This window comes from Notothenia rossii, assembly GCF_949606895.1.
Source record: "Notothenia rossii genome assembly, chromosome: 6".
NCBI lineage: Eukaryota > Metazoa > Chordata > Actinopteri > Perciformes > Nototheniidae > Notothenia > Notothenia rossii.
In genome coordinates this window covers 37,236,152-37,259,199 of record NC_136909.1, presented here as the reverse complement: position 1 = coordinate 37,259,199, position 23,048 = coordinate 37,236,152, and the positions used below count along the sequence as shown (strand labels likewise).

Sequence of the window (23,048 nt, the reverse complement as noted above, 5' to 3'; positions counted from 1 at the left end):
GTATAACTGTTAAGATGTTTTGATATTTTTTTTGGGGGGGGCGCAGTGGTGAAGCTCGCCTAGGGCACCAAATGTGCTAGGTCCGCCCCTGGATCTTACAAAGAAAGAACAATCCAATATTTTGATTTTGGGTATCCTTTTGTTGAACGGTCTGTTTAAAATGAATTGAAGCATCAGACTAAAATAGCTTTTTCAAAATAACCGAATATTTTGATTAAGGTCAAAATATAATATTTGTAAATCTGACTCTGAAAGAGTCAGTGCCTCACCAGCCATGAACCTCACCGCACGTCACTGCAATCTACTATGTACTGAATAAAGAATGTTCTCAAACTGCTGTTTAAAAGGCCTTTATATACACATTGTAAGTTCCTAAAAACAAGAAGTGAGTACACAACGTATTTTTTTTACTCATGCTGAAGCTTAATTTTGGTCATAAATTCACTATTGTACCTGAGCAAACATACCAAATTCCATTTAGTTTTGGGTAAATTGTAGGCTGTAGGTTATTTTAAATAAAAAGATGTAGAAAATTAGCAAACACTAGAAATGTCTTAAAAAGTGCTCTGTCTAAAAATTATAATGGAAATCCATGTCTCATGTTCAAACAAAGATGGCACGTTAGTGGTATCCATCATGAGTATTCATCCATTCAGCCTCATGTTGTACCTCCAATTGAAGATGCTGCTGATGAGTGTTGATCATATTAAATAATAAGAAATAAGTCACTTTTTCAGGAAAAACCCAACAGGTCATTTAACAATCCTAGCACCCTTTAAGTAATGAACTAAATATTTGTCACACTCTTTCAAGCATTACGTTATCTATTGAACACTACTTTGACCCGAACAGAGGTAGAAGAACTTGATAGAAATTAAAGCTAGTAACTATTTAAATCCTGCCACAGTTGCCCTGTTTGTTTAGGAAAAAGAGTAGAGTCATGTGGCAAAGACATGCCCTAATTTGGCGCCAAGATTGACAACAGTATAGGCTGTAATCTTTAATGCAAAAATCCAACAGAGCCTTCATATTATTTTTGAAATATACAATTAGTCAGTGCTTTCCGAAGCCAATTCTCACTGTCGATTTGGTTTGACCATTTCCACATCTGTTTAGGCAACTACTTGATTACTTTGTTTTCATTTGGCAAAACATTCTCGCCAAAAGAGGAACTAAACTCATCTAATGAAGAAATAATGTTTCTGTTGCTGCTAGCTCCGCCCGCTGCTCCCCTGCATGGCTGATGGAGATCAACTCAGAGTACCATAAAGCATGTTAGAGTCTGTACAGAATATATACACCACTGGGTTCCTACATGGCACTGGGCAGGTCGATGTGAAGGTTTACTCTCACATAAAGACAATACAATCAACATGGTTACGCTCAAGTACAGGTTAGTAATACAAATGTAGCGTCAGCACTATGGAGGGAAGAGGACCACTTCAATAATCAGAATGAGAATAATAAGGATAATAATAGACTTTTAGCTTCCTAATGCTGTTTCCCAAATAGGAGGTTTAAAAAAAACAATCAACACTCTTGGGATAAAGTAAGTCATCTTCAGTACATTCAGTCATATCATCATCATCATCATTATACACTACCTTACATGTGCATTTTATGAAGCTACAGCTTCAGATGGGCTGTTGCACAGCGCTCGGTGTTTTATATATGCACCGCTGCTTCTGCTAAAATGCTGCAGAACTGAAAGCTTCAAAAGTCAGTGATCTGCATTCGTTCAGATTGTTCCTCCCGATCCCGCTCTCTTTCCTGTTGCCTGCTCTTCGATGACGTGTCATAAAACATGTGATTTTCATTATTAAGAAATGAGAGTTTTTTTTGTTTGTTCTCTGCCTCTCAGCAAGGCGAAGCTTATTAAATACCATGGAATTGATGTCTGATAAATCTGCCATTCCTCATGTGAGACGTGGCCTCTCACATGGACCTACTTCTTCCCATCGCTCTCTGTGGAGACAAGAGGAAAAACACACACTTCCAGTCAGATGTTAGCCTTTTCTCAGGAACTTCCGTCAACACTTAAAGGGGTCCTATTCTGCTCGTTTGAATTCATATTTGGATTTAGCGCCTCTACTGTGACATTTCTCCATGCTTGTATGTTCTAAAAGGACAAAAAAAGGATTCTTGGAAAAGTTTTGGAGGTTTATATTATGTGGATAATGACTTGGATTAAACAAATGAAAGCAACAAATCGTTTACTGTGATGGATGCTTATTTTCAGGTTCATATTGGTCTTAGTGCCTCTACTGTGACATGTCTCCATGTTTTAATGTTCAAAAAGCTCTTTATTTTTCTCATACTGCCTGTGCTGCAGCACCTCTTTTCACCCTCTGTCTGAAACCAGAGCCCAGTCTGCTCTGATTGGTTAGCTGGCTAGCTCTGTTGTGATTGGTCCACCTCTAAGAGAATTGTTGTACATTTACAACATGTAGTACAATGGGAGCCAGAGCCTTTTCTTATCAAGCTCCACTTTTGTGGAATCAGCTTCCAGTTTGTGTTCGGGCGGCAGACACCCTATCTGTTTTTAAGAGTGCGCTTAAGACCTTCCTTTTTGATCAAGATTATAGTTAGGGCTGATTAGATTCAGCCCCTAGTTTTGCTGATATAGGCTTAGTTTGTCGGGGGACATCTTACTTCTTCCTTCTCTCTGTCTATACCTGTGTAGTCTCATGTTCCGAATAACCCAGCTTCCCCAAATGTCTTTCTTTTTGGTGTCTATATACGCCGGGATCCGGAGTCATGGATGATCCTGCGGTCCTGTGTCCTGGGTCGCGAGCCCTGGATCTTGAGGCGTGGCTGTGGTCCTGGATCATAAGTCCTGGATGGATATCCTCGTGGATTCATCTTCCTATCATACACACATGCATTTCCAAACATTTGGACTACCTATGTTGCAAATGTATTATCTTTTCAATTTACACACGGCATCTATTGCACGTATGTCCGTCCTGGGAGAGGGAACCCTCTTCTGTTGCTCTCCCTGAGGTTTCTCCCATGTTCCCCTTTAAACTGTGGGTTTTCTCTGGAAGTTTTTCCTTGTACGATGTGAGGGTCTAAGGACAGAGGGTGTCATATTGTCCTACTGATATTCTGTACAAACTGTGAAGTCCACTGAGACAAATGTAACATTTGTGATATTGGGCTATATAAATAAACATTGATTGATTGATTGACATGTCCCGCCCGTTGGCCTATCACAAAGAATGTGTTGGAGCCGCAAGTGTTACCTAGTGATGTCATGAGGTCCCAACCCTGCCAACAACTGAATTCTTATGACAAATTCCAACCTGAGACTTGTGATCACAAAATAAACATTGTTCCTGTCAGCCTCCAGTTAAAGTAACAGCACCGATTAAGACAAAGATGTGTTGTTTAGAGATAATGAGATTATTAAGTTGTGAAAAAAGAAAAGGTGTTCCCAAGATAAGAAAATAATGAATTACTGATGTTCAGATATCCTGAACAATATCCTCTGGAGAACAATAGGCGCTTTCACACCAAGTACTTAGTTCATCAGAACTCTTTAGTTCTGATGAACTAAGTACAGATCGCGTTCACACCGGAATAAGTCCCAGAGGGAGGACTAGGCAAATGAAGCCGCTGACGTCACTTCTTCTTCTTCTTCTGCTGCTTTGGGTTTACTGGCAGGCCGCAAACAACTTCACGGCGTATACTGCCACCCGAAGTCACCGGCCGGAAGTCCCCGCAGCTTCTACTGAAGCCTTCCGAGTAAATCGCCAGAACGCCGACACCTCCTCATCTCCACCGCTCCCATGTTTTCTTTTGTGTTGCCATAAGTTAGTCTCTCTCCGTTGATGCGCTGGGCTAATGCTAATAATGCTAATGCTAATAATGCTAATGCTAATAATGCTAATGCAAGGATAATAAAATGGCGGCTTAACAACATTTTTTGGGAGTTTTACGGGGATTGGTTTGCAATCCGCCCAGCCAATCAGAAATGGGAACCTTTTTCTCCCATGAAAGTACCTGCTCTCTAGCAGGGACTGAAAAGGGGGTGAAAAGGTTCTCATGAACTAAGTTCTAGTTCCGGATTCTTTGGGTGTGAATGCACATTTTCGGAACTATGTCAGAACTATACTGGGAAAATTACTCCGGTGTGAAAGCGCCTAATGCTGGTATTTTCCTTCATTTCTGTGTTTGCTTCCACTGTCAGCCTCTCTTCTGTTAATCCCTATTATTTCACAGCAATTAGCATATATAGATAACTGCAGGCTGTGCAGCAGTAAGGTAATTATCACATTATGCTGTTTAACAGCCTGGCAGGTTCCTTCTGCATTATTTCACACAATCAGAAAGTTATATATAATGGCCTCTGAAAATAGATGGAAAATAATGAAAACTGGCTAATGGTGCTTTTGGATCAATTAGGAAACGAGTCTCAGCGAGCCGACTGAGCTGATATTCTTGGAATTTATAAAGAAAATAGCCATTTAAATGTCTGTGATTCACAGTGAGAGCTCAAAACTAAATGTAAAATATTAACTAACAAGAATATTGTGGCAAATTTAGCAATGTTTGTGTTAGGGCTGTGCGATTATGGTCAATAATTGATATCACGATTATTAAATATGATTATTCATTGACATTGAAAACATCCATTTATTGAACTTTAAAACAAATACAAATAATAATTTGAACAGTGTCTTTTTAACTGTTGATTACCCTGAACGTATAATTCCACTGAAAAACCAATACAAAAATAAATAAAATAAATAATACATTTATATTTACATAATTAATAAATACCAATAAACAAGATCAACAAATATTTTGGAGCGGACTTCAACAAGCTACTAAACATATATAAATATGATGAATACAAATAAATTAGACAAAAATAAATTAGATCAAATATGTTGCAGTGCACTGTCACAACCTAGCAAATAAAAAATAATCGTTTTTTCGAGTATGTTGTTTTCGTAATTGTGGCAGGCTAAAATCGTAATTGCGATTAAAATACGATAAATTGCACAGCCCTAGTTTGTGTGTATATTTGTATGATGTGTACGTACGGTAGCCAACACGCATAAAAACGTCTTCACCAACTTGACCACAAGTGCAGGATTATGAAAACCTTCACCAACTTCACGAAACTTACGCAGTGTTTACTAGTTCGATGCATAAACAAAACGCTGCAAATAAAAAAGATGCAGGAAGCTCAAAACACAACAGAAACCAGGGGACACTAAAAAGTGATGCACACAGCTAGGACCAGTGGTGTAATGGTCATTGGACGCAGGGGATCGCCGTTCCCCCACTTATTTGGATCCCCCACTTTTTTGAATAGTCTAATAAATATAAAATCATTGCCAGTGTTATCAGTTGCAAGTGTGTATTTGGTGTAATAATGACAAAAACATAATACATTTCACAGTAATTATAATAAAGAATAACAACAATTTCCTTAAAAAATTATGATTCGCCATCACGCTCGTGACCCCAGGGTGACACCACCAGCTCGCCGCCCGCCGATTTTTCAGCAGCTCTTTCCCTCAAGAACGCAAACGAAACGGCTCTATAATGCAGGCAAAAAAACGTTACTTGACTTCTTCTCCAAAAGGAATATCATTCACGAGAAGAAAGAGGCTAGCAGCACCGAAGCTACAAGTGAAGCTGCGACTACACTACATCATCAGAAGAGCCGTCTAACGACGTGGCCGTTTTGTGAGTGCACTGCGCGCGTGCACACTTGTGGCATTGTTTGGGATGACCCAATTAAAATAGCGTCCACCCAGTAAAAAAATCCCCACTACACCAGTGGCTAGGACAACAGTTGGCCAACTCTCACTCTCTAGCTAGCTAGCTCACAACAGATCTGAAATAATATTGAAGGGAATGTGATCGCATTGTTATTTTATGTAACAATGACAATGACAGTTGGCCAACTTTATAATCCCAGAAAGTCAACAAGCGCTACGGTCCCAGCTGTGTGCGTCACTCTTTAGTGTCCCTGTTTCCGTTATGTTTTGCAGCGTTTCGTATTTGCAGCGCTTTAGTAAATGCTGCGCAAGTTTCGTGAAGTTGGTGAATGTTTTTTAAAGGCTGAGCATGTGTTGTCAAGTTGGTGAAGATGTTTCTTTATTTGTTTTGGCACATATGTGTGTTTTCATTTGCATCGTTTCTGAAGCTGCAGCGCTTTCTCCAAATGTAAGTATTTTCGGCCATTGCAAAGCGTTTGCACCTGTCGGCCACCATATACAGTATATGTGTGTGTTGTTGTATAGAGCAGGCAAATAATTGAAACGGATATTTTTAGAATATCCTTTTATTTAACAATATTGAGTAGAAATGTTTGCATGAAAAAACTTTTATTGGAATTAGAATGTTTTCTTTTCATTTTCCAAAACATTATAATGGAAAATAACAAAAACTGAGATTTTTAATGCAGAGATAAAAGAGTTAATGTAAGAATCGAGACGAAAATATATTTTTAAGAGGAATACTCCAAAAAGAAACTACATATTGCGAAAATCCTATTCACCAAATCAAAGATGTTTCAAGCATTACAGCAAATACCGGTTTTAGTGTTATTGTAAGTCGTTTTTAAAATGTGTCCTCTTCTCAGAAAAAAAGGCAACTAGCCTAAGCCCCCCAATTGCATTTATGTAACATTCAGCATTTTTTTGTAAAAAACGAATGCGTTACCTTTTGCTCAAATCGGTCTCTGTGTCTTACATTATTTCAAACAGTTGATTTAACTTTTATAAACAAAACAACTCCGATACTTAATACACATGCTTTAATGTCATAATTTACTATTAAATGACAATGAACTGAATCCAGAATTGATTGTGAATCTAACGAAACGTTTAGACCCCTATAAATGAATAAAGGTATTTCAAAAGTTTGATTAATAAATCCCATTGCTATATGGGATATCAAGCATTATTAAAATATCCCCTTGAATCACGTTTGCTCCCAGGGCTTGTGAAACATTTTTATGTAACAAAAGGACACATGTTTGATTAATGATGATTAATAGAACACAGTCTGGTACTTAAAGCACTAACCCACCAGTAGAGGAGTGTCCTGACGCCTGCTGACTGGAGACCAGCGACCTGGAGCTCAACCCTTCAACACAGTGAGAGAAAAACAGCTGTGAAACATCACGTTTAGAAATAAAATGTCCAGGTGCAGTGATGGCTCCTAAACCTATACATTAGTTGTATCCCCTATGTATGGATCTACAAGCAACTACCTTACCAAAAGTACAAAGTCACATGATCATTAAAGCCACATATGGACTGTGTTACCTCACACACTCTACTATACGTTAGCTTTAGTTTCAGATATTATGAAGTTCTTTGACTCTTTAATTATCCGGCCCTGGTCAGTTGATTTCTGGGTGGGTGAGATGTACCTTGGTAGATGTCGTACTGTCCTGAGATCAGGTTGTAGCTCATACCCAGATGTGTGTGATGGTGTGTGTGGAGGTGTCGGGCGAATGACATCTGGTTCCTCTCTCGCTCCGTCTCCCTCTCTCCCTCGGGGGAGCCCTTCTCACCGGGCTGTTCAACACAGACACATTGGGTTTTACACCTTTTTACAGAAATGTTACTTTCTGGTTGTCTTTTTGTGTGTTTTGCATGTTATTTACTTCAAACAAGCAATATCATTGTAAATGCTGGTGCGTAAGTTAAAGTCCTTAAAGCATTTTTCTTTTTTTTGTAATATTCACCAAGGTTTAAGCGAAAAAAAAAGGGTTTTCAGATTGCAACGTAAGATATGTGGACTCTTATACTGCCTGTGCCGCAGCATCACCCTGTGGCTGAAACCAGAAGCCGTCTGCATTTTGTCTTTAAATCAGATTTATAATAGTGTCTCTGGATAATCACGTCTGTGTAGTGTGATGAATGTTGTGGCGCTGTGAGCTACAGTATGGATGTGGCAGTAATCAAGGCCGGATTAACCATATGGGCAACCTGGGCATGTGCCCAGGGGGCCCTTGAGCAAAGAGGGTCCTCAGTGACAAGATAAAACCTTTTTTTATATCTTTTTCTTCTTCGGGCACAACCTCACTCATCATACATTCTTTTAAATGACACTCACTCTTCACCATAAATAACACACCCTTTCTCCATAGGGTCAAATTACTGTAGGCCACTGTACTGTAGGTCTCACTATGTATGCGCTCAACTTTATTACTACGCGGCGGCGCTGTATAGCCGAATCACAGACCCCCCTTGAGCAACCACACAATTTCACTACATATTTTACTTTTGTAACTCTCGATGTTTGTGACAAATAGAACTCCTTGTGTACTTGTACTGCCAGCCAGTCCTATTTTGGCATTAAGTTGGGTGCTGTTCTGAGGTTTTGATTGATATTACCTAGGTCTTCTTGAGCAGGGGCGGACTGGGACTAAAATTCGGCCCTGGAAACTGACCCAGTCCGGCCACATGAAATGTCAAATGTTAGAAATCCGCTGTTTATTATTTAAAGTTTTACGTCCGATTCGCTCCTTTTTTCCTCTCTGTACACAGCTCCAGTTTGGGCATTGGCCTGTCATCAGATTTCATTTTTAGTTGCTGCTGTAGCGGAAGTTTAGTAAAATTATTTTTGATGAAATACTCCAAATTTCCACCCTCCATAATTGCACTTGCTTCAGTTAGTTGCTACTTTTTAAGGGCGGTGATGACAGTTACAGTACGAACTGAAGTTGATGCGATTTGATTGGATTGTGAGGCATGACGTGAGCCTCATCGGATTGGTCAATCCCTCGATTTTTTTCACCAAGGGAAGCCAATTACGGCTAGCCTCCTCTCGCAACAGAGAGTGCAATCTACTGTTTCATCATAACATCTAGAAGGGCGCTGTTTCACATTTTGTAAAATACTCAATGAGAATGGGGGAGAGATGGGCCGGCAGAATAATTACCGAAACTAAACAAAGTGTTTTTATTTATTTATTAAAATTATAACTACAATCCAAAAAAACAGGGGAAGCCTAGCTTCCCTTGGCCTCCAGGAGAAAACGCCACTGAGTTCAAGGGATAATTCTCACCCACCTCTTGCTCTTGCCCTGCACTTGTATGTGCCAGTTGAGCTGGTTCTTCCACCAGCTCAACTCTCAGTCCCTCATCATGAACGCAGGAGGCTTGCTATCTGAACTTGCACCCTCATCATTCTCTTCATCATCTTGCACTTGTTCTAAGCTGCTGCTGATAGTGCTAGTAGCAGCGCTGCTCCCAAAAAGGTCTGTCAATTTGCGACATTTATATTCTTCACCTGCGAGTGACTTCACCTTTTTTTTCTCTTGCCTTCTCGGCCCCACCTTTTAACTTTCGTTTTCTTTGATTTTTATCCATGTTTTTTCATTATCCCTGTCTGCCGCAGCGTCTAATCCCTTCTCTTGTGTGGCCGGTCTTTTTTCTTCTTCGTGTGTGATTATTTGACAGATAAGAACCACACAACTGCATTGGCGTCCATTGTCGCCCTCTGTCGGCCGTCAGCGCAACTTAAATGATGACGTTAAACAAAAAATGTTTAAAGGGCCGGCCGGCCGGCCCTTGACGACCGGCCGTTCTGTGGTTCTCCAGATTCTACAGATGGACAGTCCGCCCCTGTTCTTGAGCCATACACTGTCTTGAGATCTTATCCATTGTATCTTTGTCTTGTGATTTTTGACAGAAAGGGCAAAAGGCTAGAACTACTTCGGTTGATGTGCCTGCTTTTGACAAATAGGTGTGCGATTTGACATGCCAGATGGACTGAAAATTCTAAATATAGGTCAAGTTGGTAGGATTGGGTAGGCGTGGTGCTACTTGTTGGTACGTAGGTTGGGGGGGGGGGGGGGGGCATGAGTGCTCAGTGCCCAGGGGCCCCTGGAGGTAATAATCCGGCCTTGGCAATAATGTGTGTGGTGTCTCACAGCAGGGGATTTCCCGTGGTACCGATGGCTCTGCTGCTGCAGCAGCTCCATGGCAGAGGACGAGGACGGGTCTCCGCTCTGCTTGCTGCTCAAGGCTCCTCCCCTGCCAGGCGGAGTCACCTCCGACTCCTCCCTGCCTGCCGTCTTACCGTACAGAGGGTAGTGGAAACCTGGTCGACACAAACACACACAGACACACATGCACAATGAGTTTAAATAGTCACCTAAAAGAAAATACTTGTACATTTTGAGGCCTTTGTTTTTATATTTATAGATATAGTATATAGAATCCCTTAAGCCAGTGGTTCTCAACTGGTGGGTCGCGACCCAAAAGTGGGTTGCGGAACCGTTTCGAGTGGGTCGCAGATGTGTGAGTGAAGAAGCAAAAACTGAAAAAAAAAATTTCCTTTTTTTTTTTTTTTGCTGGGGGGGGGGGGGGAAGTCAAACTTTTATTTTGAAGGCCCAATTTTCTAACGCTTTGCATGCAGTAGGTGTTGGACTGGAAGTACCGGAGACCATGAACGGTTTTGAAAACTTTTGTCACGTAGTGATCATCTTCTCAATAAAACATCTTTGCTAATGTTTTTCCGAGTCTTCTGTCCTTTGATCAGAATCAAGATTGTTGCCGGAAGTCCCCACGGAGAATAACTTTGCGGTAGAACTATTCGCAATATAAAGTAGGTTGCCTTTAATATGTTTGCGTATGATTTGACAATTTGGTAAACTTGAATTTTTATGAAATGTACTTTATTGATAAATGAAGTGACAACAAAAAATTCAGATACCATAGTTGCTACATGTACTATTTGTTATTGGGTGCCTGATTTATGCAAATTACCATGTCCTTTCACTATCAAACACTTTTGTATAACAATCCCTTTAAAAAAAAAAGAGGGGACATGAAATTTAAATTATTTCAATGGAAAAAATGATCTTCTATATAGGTTCAAATTCAGCAGCAGCTTACAACCTTAATAAGCTTGATGGGGTTCATCCCACATTTACAGTGAACATATATATATTCATGAAAGAAAATATTAAGAAGCATTAAAGAGGATTTGGGGATGAATTAGGGGGTTTAAAGGGTTTAAAACACCTACTGTTATTACACAATTAACCCTTAATATAATTTACTGATGGCTTTGCTGCCATTTTGCAACTCATACATTACAATAACCTCAAATATCAATCTTAATACAGGCCGTTCCCCAGAAAACTGTACGTGCACAAACTCTGTACATTTGCCTTTTTTTTTTTTATTGTGACTCTTCTAAGAAATAGTCATGATATTCCCTTTTTTGAGAACTTGTTTGATGAGAACAGGGGATCAGTTAAAGAGTTCTACTTAATTTGCTTTCATCTTAGATTTATAGCTCAAACAATAACAGGCTCAAATGCTTTAAACTCTCAATGTTTTGCTGACAGTTTCCCTGCTTTCAACTCCTCATGTGAGAGTTTAAATACTTTCAGTGCTTACAAACGATCTGACAATTGAACAATACAGGGCATGCACCTGCAACTTCAAATTATTTCAAAAATAACTCTTCATCTCAAAGCATGTCAGTTCTTCAACTTCAACTGTCGCTTCAACTCTTTGAGTCCCCAAAAAATGCAGGTCCGATGCAATATTTTCATGAATATATATAGTTTACCTCATGTAATTTATAACCTGTTTTTACAAGATAATTATGCCATTTTGTAAATACGAAAGTGGCTGGTCACTAACAATTGTGTTATAATGGATCACACTCTGCCCCGATATATATATATATATATATATATATATATATATATATATATATATATATATATATATATATATATATATATATATATATACATGTCAAAGAAAAGGTTGAAACCATAAAATACAAATTGGCAAATTTTTGAAATATTAAAACCTTTCTCTCTCTCGATGCTAGCGAAGTTATAGTCCATTAAAGAGTATAAAATATGTACATTTATGTTTTGAACTGTAGCCTTTTGAAGAAAATAGGGGACAGAGTGACTGGTGGGGGGTTTAAGGGAAAGCTTGTGTGCATGCTCTATGAGGCCACAGATATGTAACATTACCTGTGGATCAGGGTCATTTTATCACTCAGCATTCCAGTCATTTCTGTTTGCCATGTATATAAATGTTATGTTCATAAATGTTGTATGTGACGGGACTACGGATGGAAATGAGCTCAAAGCTAAAATCCGGCTCATTTACATTTGAAAGCATTATTTTGTTTAAAATGTTCATTAATGTGCACTGTCCCGGTTCAAATAAACGATTAAATGAAAAAAAATGTTGGCTTCATGTGCCACTGAGCAGCTTCAATAAATAGGAGCCCACCTGTGTTGCCAAATTGTTTATGTAGTTCAAAAAGGAAACCTTGTGGGTAGAAGTGCCAATTGCAATGCTTTGAGTTCTGTATTGTACGTTCAATGTTGCCGTACTATTATGCGAAAGTCTTACATGTATTCAGACGCACGTTTCCACTTCTCATTGTTGTCTAAGAACACATATGCCTGTTAGAATGTCCATGCTCTGTTGTTTCAGTATTATTATAAAGAGTATGTGTGAGGACTACATTGATGTATAATGGAAATCGATGAATGCTAGTGCATCAATTTAAGTTCCCATGTGTGATAGCATGAAGCTAAACCATCGTTAATGTTGTGGTTGTGAGCATACGTGGGAAGTGTATGATATGTTGAATGATTTCTATGTACTAAATTAATGAACATTTGTGTGTTCAGTTTTACAGTGCTCTCTGAGCTTTGAACGGAAGTCCTGAAGCAGAATCTTTCTTTGGAACCGGTTGTCTGTATGCCCAGCTACGGTTGCGGGGGCTGAATACCACCATCATGAAGGTCTGAAGCTCCCTAATTCAAACGTTAAAGCTCTGTTTTTCCAACAAAACTCGAGAATGATTAACAGCACCTTCCTGTCTTTGTGCCCAGTTCAAGAAGTAAATACAGTAAGTAGATATTTCACAACATGTTCCTTTAAATTAAAACTAAACCATTACTCAGACTCCTACCTGGGTAATTGTGGACCAGTGTTGGGGAAACCCCTCTGTAGGAGCCCCCTGCGCTCTCACACATTGCCAGGTAGGGCGGGTAGGAGGAGTGTTGGTACTGGATGTAGGGCTGCTGGGGGGCCATGGGAGGGGACACCGCCAATCGGACACTCGGGGACTCCTCTGCCACCCCTCCTATTGGTTCCTGGCCTTGATCATCTAGCTCATCCAGCCTGTCTGAATCCTCGACGTCGATGGCGGGCGGGAGATCATGGACCCTGGCTTTCTTAGCATCTACGCCAACACCTCTTTCTCCTGAGGTCATCTTGGCACCAGCAGGCTCCACAGAAGAGCCCCACTCTTTTGCCCTGTCTGCTTCACCTTCCTCGGCCTCCTCCGCATGTTGTAGCTCTGAGTATTTGCTATGAGCAAGGCAATGAGCCCAGGCCTGGCTGTCTGAGGGCTAAATCGATGGGGACAAGTATTGGTGGTAGTTGCAGTGTTTCCCCTATAATTTTTAGCCAACAGTGGTGGGTGGGAATCATTTTTGGTTCACTTCAACTTCTGTCCACGTCTCTGTCCCAGTTTTTGCTAAGATGACTAGTTTCAGAGCTCAATCTGAGGCCTATTTCACAAGTCTTAACATTACCTTTTGACTTTTTTGGAGGCTAATTTATGACTTTCATTTGTGCATTTCTTTTTTAACAAGGTTTGGAGAAATTCTTGCTGCAGTGGCCCACCGCTGCTGAATGACTATAGAGGAAACACTGTGTATTTGAGTGAACAGAACCATAGACAGACCATCTATCACTGGCTCTGGGTGTGATGTTGATGAAGGATGACGACGTTTCAACAGCAGGCGGCCATTCACAGGTGGAATGTGAGGAGTGTGGCGTCCCTCTCAATGACAAGAATCAAGACACTTCTCATACATGATCAACTGCTAGGCCAAGCTGGAGGAAAAAACAACCTCCCAGACACAGCTTTCATTCGATTCATACAACCTTTTTACATACCCAGCAGTACTAGAGTTAGTGGTTAAATGCATTGTGAGATGACATGGTCAAAAATCTGTACAAGCATTCTATAAAAGCAGCTCATACCAAAAACCAACACTTATGTATTAAAATGATTTTGTTCTTTTAAGTGTTTATGTTTTATGTACAGCTAAAGTTGGATTACACATTCCCCTCATTAGTGCTACACATTTAAAACATTTGCATCCATCAAACCACATCATTTTGATTTCAACCAAAATGACTACGGAAGTAAGTCAATGGACAGCTACAGCACCACAGAAGCCAAATGGTCTTTGTTATTAGCACCTATTGGTTTAGCTGTACACAATGTGTGGTTAATCTCTTTGTGACACGCAACAACAGTCATTAAAGCACACCAACAACACCATCAGCGGCGGCGGCAGGTTATAGACAGAGGGAGAAACTTACACTGGAATAGGAAACATTTGAGTCCAGATCTGTCTGACTGTTTGGGTTGTGGACTGATGAAGAAGAGGAAGAGGAATGTGACTTGATGTCATCACAGTCTTTCATCAAGACCTGGTGCTGGTCCACCATGCCACCGTGCACTACCTTCACGCCGTGACTCTGTCCCCTTTCTCCCCTCTCACTCATCTCCACGTAGGACAGGACAGGTTTGGGACAGCAACCTTTAAGGCCATCTGGACCTTTGCCTAGCATGGGTCCACCAGCTAAACCCCCAACCAAATATTTTTCATCCTCACTGTCTCTCAACCCCTGCCCTCTCTCGCCCCTCTGCTTGGCACTGTGCGTCTGGTCACAGCACTTTGATGCCAGCAACATTTTCTGGTCCATGTACAGTCCTCTGGAATACTGGCCATAGTATAACGACTGGGCCAATGCAGTTTGTGTCTGACTCATAGCCAGCTGGAGCTGAGACTGAGGTGGCCCGTCACCTTTTTTTGAGTCTGAGAACTCGTGGGAGAGGCATTTGTCATCATCTTTCACCTCTTCCTTTCTGTCTTTGCCTTTGCCGTCAAGTCCAGCGCTTTTGTGGAAAGGAACGCTGCTGCTATTTTGCCTGTCAGACTGCATGTACCCCTGTAGATAGTATGGGTCGTAGCTGTGGTAGTACGGGGATTGGGGGTCTTTTGATGGTGGGGCAGATGCTGTGGGTGGGGTTTTACCAGAGTTGCCATGGCTACTGTTAGAGCTCACCTCTGAAGAGGCCGAGGAGGCAGACTTGGACCGCATTCCATCCGAACGACATTCGGAAGATCCTCCATCATCCCCGGCATCTGAGATGTCAGAGTAGGCTGGGCTGTTGTTCTTGCTGTCTGTTGCAAGGCAAACACCACTGGAGTCAATCCGTGATGAACCACCAATGGACGGACTGGGGGCGTTGTCGGTGAAGGTGTATACCTTGTCAGCCTCAGCTCGGATACTGGCCATCCTGCTCTCCTGGCTCTCTGTGAGCCCGTTGATTACATCCTGCTTACTGAGGTGCTCCTTTAGAAGGCTTCCAGAAATTTCCTTGACACCCATTTTGGAACCTCCAGTAACACCATCTTCTATTTTGATTGCACTGCTGTCAGCATTAGGTGTCCTGGTGTGCGCATCTTTGTTATGTTTGTCCTTCAGTCTCCGTTTCTCTTTCTTCCTGGTCTCTTTGCTGCAGGTAACCAGAGTTGCTTTGACAAGGCTCGGTTCCACAACAATGCTCAGCTTTGGTTTGATGGGTTTCAGGGGAAGGTTTTTACTGGTGAGGCCTATGGCTGCCATAGGTGAGGACTGCTGTGAGTTGGCAGTATCTGCTGTGCTGGTCGGATAAGCTGTATTGGGTATTGCTACCAGCTTGGGAGGAGCAGGGGCCGGTGCGATAGGTCGGTTGGTCCGTGACTTGGACAGTTTCTCTACCTTGCCGTTGGCTTTTTTGCCTTTGTCGCATGTACCTCCCTTTTTGTCAATCAAGCCTTCAGCTTCCAGCTTGGGCATCTCGACCATGGAGTTCCTGTCTGGGACCATGCAGTTCTCCAAAACCACGGTCATGTTGGAGATGATAGGCAGATTGCTAAGGTCATCAATCAGACCATCTTTTAGCAGAGAGGTTCTTCTGGTCTTGGGGTTGGCTGAGGGGCTGTGGTCAGTACTGAGGAGTAGTCTTCTGTTCTTAGGAGACCCCACTGTGGTCACTTTATATAGAGGGGCAGGTTTCTTAGAGGAGCTGATGGCATTAGTGCTGGTTGTCTCTGAGAGGTCATATGTCATGTTGATCGTGTCCTCACAGTCTGATAGTCGTTCCTCACTCTCTCCATCCTTCATTGGCTCCAGCTGAGGCTTCCTCTGCTCCTCAGCCTCAAGGTGTGCATGTGTCTGGTGGTAGCGAAGGCCGTTGATGTGCTTGTAGCGTTTAGTGCAGTTCGGGTGCGGGCAGTCAATGAGAATAGGCGGGGGAGGTGGTGAAGAGGCACAACCCCCTCCAGGGTCCATGAAAGAGGGGTCAGATTTACCCTGCGGCGTGGAGGGGGCGCTGCGGCATTTGGCTCGGATTCTCTTTCCATTCCCATTTTTGATGTCGTCAGAGGAGACCAGACTGAGGTCTAGGTCAGCCGGTGGTTTGTTCTTGCGCTTCCCGGAGGAGAGACAGGAGGTGCTGTTGGTGGGTTTTACCTCATCCACAGTGAAGAAAGAAGCAGGCGTTCGGCAGTTGCTGTTGATGAGGTTTAGGCTTCCTCTCCGTCCTTTGCTGTGGATGGGTACAGTGGTTCCAGACACACCACCTCCACGGCTTCTGTGCTGTGACAGACCCCTGACTTTGGCAGCAGGGGATGGCTCAATGCAGGGCCTCTCGGCCATGGCCATTCGCATCCGTTTCCCCCGACCACGCCCACCTGGCAGCTCAGGGTCACTGGATGGAGACTCGCAAAACCTGGACAGAGAAAGTGTAAACAAGGGATTGGGATGAAAATTCCTCACAACAATAGAGGTGGATTGTATTAGGTTGTGTCCTGTTGTGCAGAGTATTGATAAAATATGTATTAACAAGTTACTGGAAGTTAATTGAGGGGGCACAGACTGTGAAATAAGACAACCAAGACAGTTTTTTGTGGACCATCTGGGTCAGAAAATATTGGATTTAACAAGCCATTCAAATTTGGATACACTTGCAGGCTTTTTACAATAAACCATCCCCATCTGAGTATTTCCAATGGCTTAAGATATACCTTTACAAAGGTGTGCCACATTTTTTCTTGCAAGCCAATCAAAACAGTCACCACCATATTGGCCATTTACAAGCTCTACTGATCCAGTCCAACGGATGACTACAATTTCACAAAAAATAATGGATCAATGGCATTCAAGCATATCATGTTATCATTAAGCTTTTAAATTCTAATAAATAAACTGACGAACACATCAAACCACCAAACAGAAAAAAAAGGGAACAACTTGTTCATATTATCACCGAAATTGAATTTGAAAAAAAAACTTGGAATATAACAGATTATCTTTCAGGGCTCATGTGGACCACTTTACCACAGACGTCTAGGATAAAAATCTATTTGAGTTTTTGTGCAAAGCCTGTTTCTCTTTTGATAACATAAAAAAAACGGTGTACAATCCACAGTATTTGATATTGAAACATTTTGTATTCACATGCCGTCCTTTCTACTTTGAAGTCTTTTGATGCTGTTTACTCGAGCCTCTCACATCTTAACACTGAAGATTTTTCTTCACACATTGTTATGTATATCAACATCAACGTCAGCTGGGATGAGGAAAAGGCATTCCTGTACATTTATTGACTGAGTAAGACTCTATTTTTCAAGCTAGACCCTGAACCTTGCATATGTGCTATCCTTTAAGTGCATAAATTATGACACTACATTGCAGGACTCAATGAATATATTCTAACCTTGGAAAGACTGTTTTGGGTGTTAATCATGTTATTAATGGAACAGACTGCAAAGTAGGTTGAGATTAGACTCTCTTGTCCCCCCTCTGTGATTTTAAAGCGATGATATCTCACATGTCTTATGATGTTTGTAATTGCTTTTTTACATCAGTGTGTCCCTGAATGTCACTGAAGCTGTGAGGGTGTCCGACTGAAATTTTATGGGCTTATTTTGGCATTTCAAGGTTATTTGTTGCTTTCATGTCTCTATTTAATATGTGTTTGACCTATTCCAGATGACCACCTTCAATTCAACTTCTAAAGTTACACATTTTGAGCTCATTTATATATAATTTATTTCAACATAGACGTTTTTTATACTGATTTAGTCATATTTTGTGCTTTGCATCATTTGATCACTCGGTTCCATTCATTGACTGCTGAATCAACGAAGAGGAAGCAATTTGTTCCATTAATTTATGTAATAAAACAGCATTCATTCTCCTCTTATACACATCAGCGGTGACCAAATGAAAGAGGCAATTTATTCCCCCGTATCTGAGATTAAGCCGTAATTGCCATGACAACAATAATTTTCACATAGTGAGGAGCAATATTTGAAAGATTTCAGCCATGCGAGGTGAGACTGTCATATTTTCAACTCAGCAATTACAAACAAAAACTCAATTTGTAAAACGTTTGTGATGGAGAGTATTTATATTATAGCTCATCATTAAACAGAACAAAACACACATTTCAAAAGCATTAAAGAAATAATGCTTAAAAACACGAAATAAATGCTCTTTTTTTAATCAAATAGCATCAATAACAAAAACAAGGCAATATGAATAACAATGAAATGTGAACAACTGTGATAAATAGAAAAACTGGGACATAAAGCAAGTGAATTTCAGAATGATTATAAAAGACATGTCCTTAAAATGTGTTTACAATTAGAATCAGAATTGGTTACAGATATCATTTTAGTCCCAGGTGCCTAGTCGCCTCATCATGCAGCTTTGTTGTTGGTGTTACCTTGTAACAATGTGACAAGCCAATCACAATCCAAAACAAAGTGCTGTTTGTGCTGTTATTTTTTAGTTCTTAAGAGTACAAACTCAACAAACTTGAACTAGAACGTGAGTGCAATAGGCTGCCAAGGAAGCAGTGATTACCCTATTGATACTTTTGCCAAAATCATGATCTTTGCCTAACCTGAATTTTTTTTCTTTGTTTTAGATAAAACACTGATAGAAACAAAAAAATTAGCCCTAGGAGCATTGATTTTATTTTGATCGAACGCTGGGAAAAGTCTTTGCCCAGCGTGATGCCAACACTTTTCTGCCAGAAAAAGACGCCATGTGGATACAGGGCCTAGAGAAACATAGAGGCGAAAAAAGACAGTAAAATAAAGGGTAGTATCACCTTGGAGGAGCCCAGTCGTGTTTGGTGCAGTCCAACAGAGTTCCCACGTAGGTTCTCTTCCTCCACGTCACATTCACGACCAGCACACCTGTCAATCAAACGGGACAAAGACCGAAGTTAAGTAATGGATCTACTGGGAGCACAACAGTCTTTGGTATAGAGTGATGAGAGATTTTTTAGGACGACACGGAAGTCCTTTGACCAAAAAAGGTCTGTGGCAAATGCATTGATGATACTTACACATTGTGTTCAGAAGGATAACCTCAACATGTTAACACCAATAGTTTAAGCTTAAATGCAATCACCAGAATTAAACAGCTAATGTAAGGCACAAGATACATAAGAGTCGCAGACTTCATTTCACAACCGCTAAGCTGAAGGCGGCTAATGGTTGGCTTGATGATGTTTAGTGGTCTCACTTAGCTACTTGTAAACAACCACTGTTTATATGGCACACATTAGCTACAAACATTCACCATTGGGGTGTTTACGGACGTTTTTCTGTTGTAGAACAAAGAGTAACAATCTCGTAAGCTTCTGTTAACCACACACCTTATTTCAGTCCTCTAAACGTATTAAAACACAATTAAAATCAAGACAGGTGAACCCAGAAGTGCTTAAATATTTTGTCAGTTCCGGGCAAAAAGCATAATAGGGCGCCTTTAAAATAAGGGATCTCTTATCGATCGGAATACAAAACCAAAAATGTGACTTTTACTGGATTAAACAGTGATACAGGTGTTCAAAGGTTGATTGGTTTGCAGAAACAAAAGATAACATATCAAACCCTGTCTGAATCTCTGAAAGGAAGTTTTTACCTTTAGTTCACCTTTTCAGACAATCTGAGGCAACCTTTCTTTGTTGCACGTATAACCCTCCAAAGCTCTGCAGAAATACACTTTGTTCTCTCTCAAATCGATTGAGGAATCTATTGAAACACTGATAAAAGACAAATATTAACAGGGTGGAAATAAAAAGCGGGAAGGAGTGAGTTCACGGTTAGAAAATGCTCAAGTTGTCCTCCAAACTGTTTGTCGCAGCCTCGGTGATATGACTCAAATTGATATCGGACAGCTATCTCAGAAGAAATAAATACAGTTGTCTGTTCCTGTCATGTTTTTGATTGAAAGGTAAATCAAGTCTTTGAGGTTTAAACTCTAAACAGAGGTTTGACATTTCACACATTTGAAATAAACGTCACTCTCTATCTCTCTTTTTCTTTCACACTCTCAGACTGACATTTGAAAGCTATCAACCCCAGTTTTGTGATGCGCCAGCAGCAACGCAGAGCAAATCAAATCCTGGATGCATTACAGATTTAAAACTAGGTTTGACTGCCATACACAACTCGTCGTTCTTTAATTAGACCCGATGCCCGCCGCCATCACCAAACACTCTCCCAGAGTGGGTCGCTCAGTTTAACAAATAGTGGACGGTGAAAAACGTTAGCTTCGAGGCGAGTTAACTGGATGGTAAAACACTCTCTCGTTTCCCAGTTTTAGGACTGCTCCACTCTATTATGACGAAGCATGTTTTGCCCAAGTAACATGAATCCGTAAGATTATCATTTTGTGCAGGTGTTTAATAGATTGAGATTTATTTTTTTATCGTTGTTATTTAATTTATTGCTGTCACCTAGACAGACAGACAGGCAGACAGACGGAGTTAATAACATTCCGATTAGCACTTGCAGACTCTGGTCTTCTGTCTTTCCAATTAGTATTCTGCTTAATTAACATGCAACCGGCATCTTCCCCTCGTATCCCTCCACCGTCACGAGGAGGGGGCTCTCGAGTTATGCCTCCGCCTCCTGAACATTAGTCCCTATAGAGGCAGGGAGGATGCCAAGGGATGAAAAACACAAGAACAAAGAAAAAACAAAAACACACCTCATGTCTCTCTTTGTCTTTGTCACCCTCTCTTTGACTCTGACAGAGAAATGATCCTTCGTCATCCGTTTATTCCTGTCTCCATCTTTACATTCCTCACCATCCCTCCTCCCCCCTGGTGGTTTAAAAATATAGACAGAAACCTCGGTTGCCATTCTGTCCACCTCCTCTCTCACTATCTCTCTGTCTCCTCAGTATCCATCCCTCCATCCTGTCAGACTGAGGATCAATTTTCTCATATTTATCTCTCCTTTATCCTGTTCTGTCCCTCCATCTTCGTCCTTGTTCCTCAGACTCTCCTTGTATACTAAATAAGATGCTGCATATCAGTCTTTGGTAGTATATCACAGTATATCTCTTGATTTTCTAATGGCAATTTATAATTATAACGCCAGATCTTTTTCATATTTCACTGTTTACTCTCACAAAACTGGAAACACAACGCTTTTGATGTTTTCTGTTTGCATTTATCTCCTCCACAGAGAGTGTGTTTCAGTCCTGCTGTTTTGTTTGTCTGCTTCTCAGGAGGAATTCTCAAAGTGTGCTAATGCTCTTAAATCTGCCACTAAGATAAAACAGAATAGAAGTAGAATTATAAAGTAACAAAGAAATTGATTTGCAGGTCATGACAGCAGCAGCCTATTACTTAATCCCTCAGCTAAATATACTTCTCTATACATATATTTAAAGGGACCCTATGCTCATTTTCAGGTTCATATTAGTATTTAGGGGTGGGGAACCTTTTTCCTCTCAAGGCCCGTACAAATGATCTTAATCCAGATTTTTTATCATGACTCGCGCACGTGCACGGTTGTGGCATGACAACCAAAACAGAAAGATATGGACACAAGATGTGTGCAAATGTATTTAGTTTCCTATCCATGTGGACATGATTTCAGTTTTTTTTTTAAATGTTGAAGTTTAAGCATCAATCTGGTGCACTTTGAGAACAAAATTAAGAAATCTATGGATACATCTCTCAACACCCATATGAAACAGACTGTAAGCAGATGTATTTTTCTTTATGGATATTTTACAAATCACTCCCCTTTCAAACTGCATGTATTCTTGTTTATTAATAACAACTTTCTTTACTGTCATATAGAATTTTAAATAGTAGTTTCCTTTATGCTCTTATTTTTTTATAATGATCATATAAAGATGTGCCTTTACCTCACTGGTTGTAGAAAAAGTTTCTTATATTCGTTAGCATAGCTAGCTAACCAGATGCTAATAACAACAAAGTTATTGACTGGATGATCAGTATGACAGATGAACAGATAGCCACTGGGCTTTCAACTAAAGACACAGCCACGCAAAAACTGCGGCATGTGTACGGCTCCTTATGGGTAGGCTACTGACATTTTTGGAAGTGACGGAGCGGCGTTCTGCTGCTCTCCGTCAGAACTGTACCCTTGTCAGATGAGACATACCACGTGATGACACGTTAGGCTCGTGTTGAGTTCAAGGACCCTGACCTTGGCAAGGAAAAACAGGCACTCGCTTGTTTAATTTTTTTGCGGTCTAGATTTCTTTAATTTTTTTCTTTTTTGCGTGTGCTGACAAATTACCTTGAGGGCCGTACCAAATGGTATACGGCCCGGGGGCCGGAGGTTCCCCACCCTTGATTTAGTGCCTCTACAGTGACATTTCTGCATGCTTTAATGTTCAAAAAGCTCTTTATTTTTCTCATACTGCCTGTGCTGCAGCACCTCTTTTCACCCTCTGTCTGAAACCAGAGCCCAGTATGCTGTGGTTAGCTGGCCGGCTCTGTTGTGTTAGTCAACCACTTAGATCTGTGCGTTAATGTGTTGAAGCACAAGTGTTACATGTGATGTCATTATATTGTGGGAAGTAAACAAAGGAGTTTACTTTCTTATAATTCATCTATTTTTCATGAACACGTCAGTATGTCCATAACCCAGAACAACTACGTTTGCA

General features: G+C 40.8%; 1 protein-coding gene across 2 annotated transcripts in view; it reads right to left on the bottom strand.

Annotated features, from left to right (window-relative positions):
* Positions 1 to 334: 334 nt before the first annotated feature.
* znf608 (zinc finger protein 608) overlaps positions 335 to 23,048 on the bottom strand; it is a 100,152-nt gene continuing 77,438 nt past the window's right edge. For both annotated transcript variants that reach the window (XM_079688548.1, XM_079688549.1), the window contains 7 exons: positions 19,219 to 19,306; positions 14,367 to 16,827; positions 12,940 to 13,381; positions 9,910 to 10,079; positions 7,400 to 7,547; positions 7,054 to 7,110; positions 335 to 1,965 (listed from right to left, as the gene is read on the bottom strand). In XM_079688548.1, coding sequence (XP_079544674.1) covers positions 1,946 to 1,965; positions 7,054 to 7,110; positions 7,400 to 7,547; positions 9,910 to 10,079; positions 12,940 to 13,381; positions 14,367 to 16,827; positions 19,219 to 19,306 — 3,386 coding nt within the window. In that variant the 3' untranslated portion in view covers positions 335 to 1,945. The remainder of the gene's footprint in view (positions 1,966 to 7,053; positions 7,111 to 7,399; positions 7,548 to 9,909; positions 10,080 to 12,939; positions 13,382 to 14,366; positions 16,828 to 19,218; positions 19,307 to 23,048) is intronic.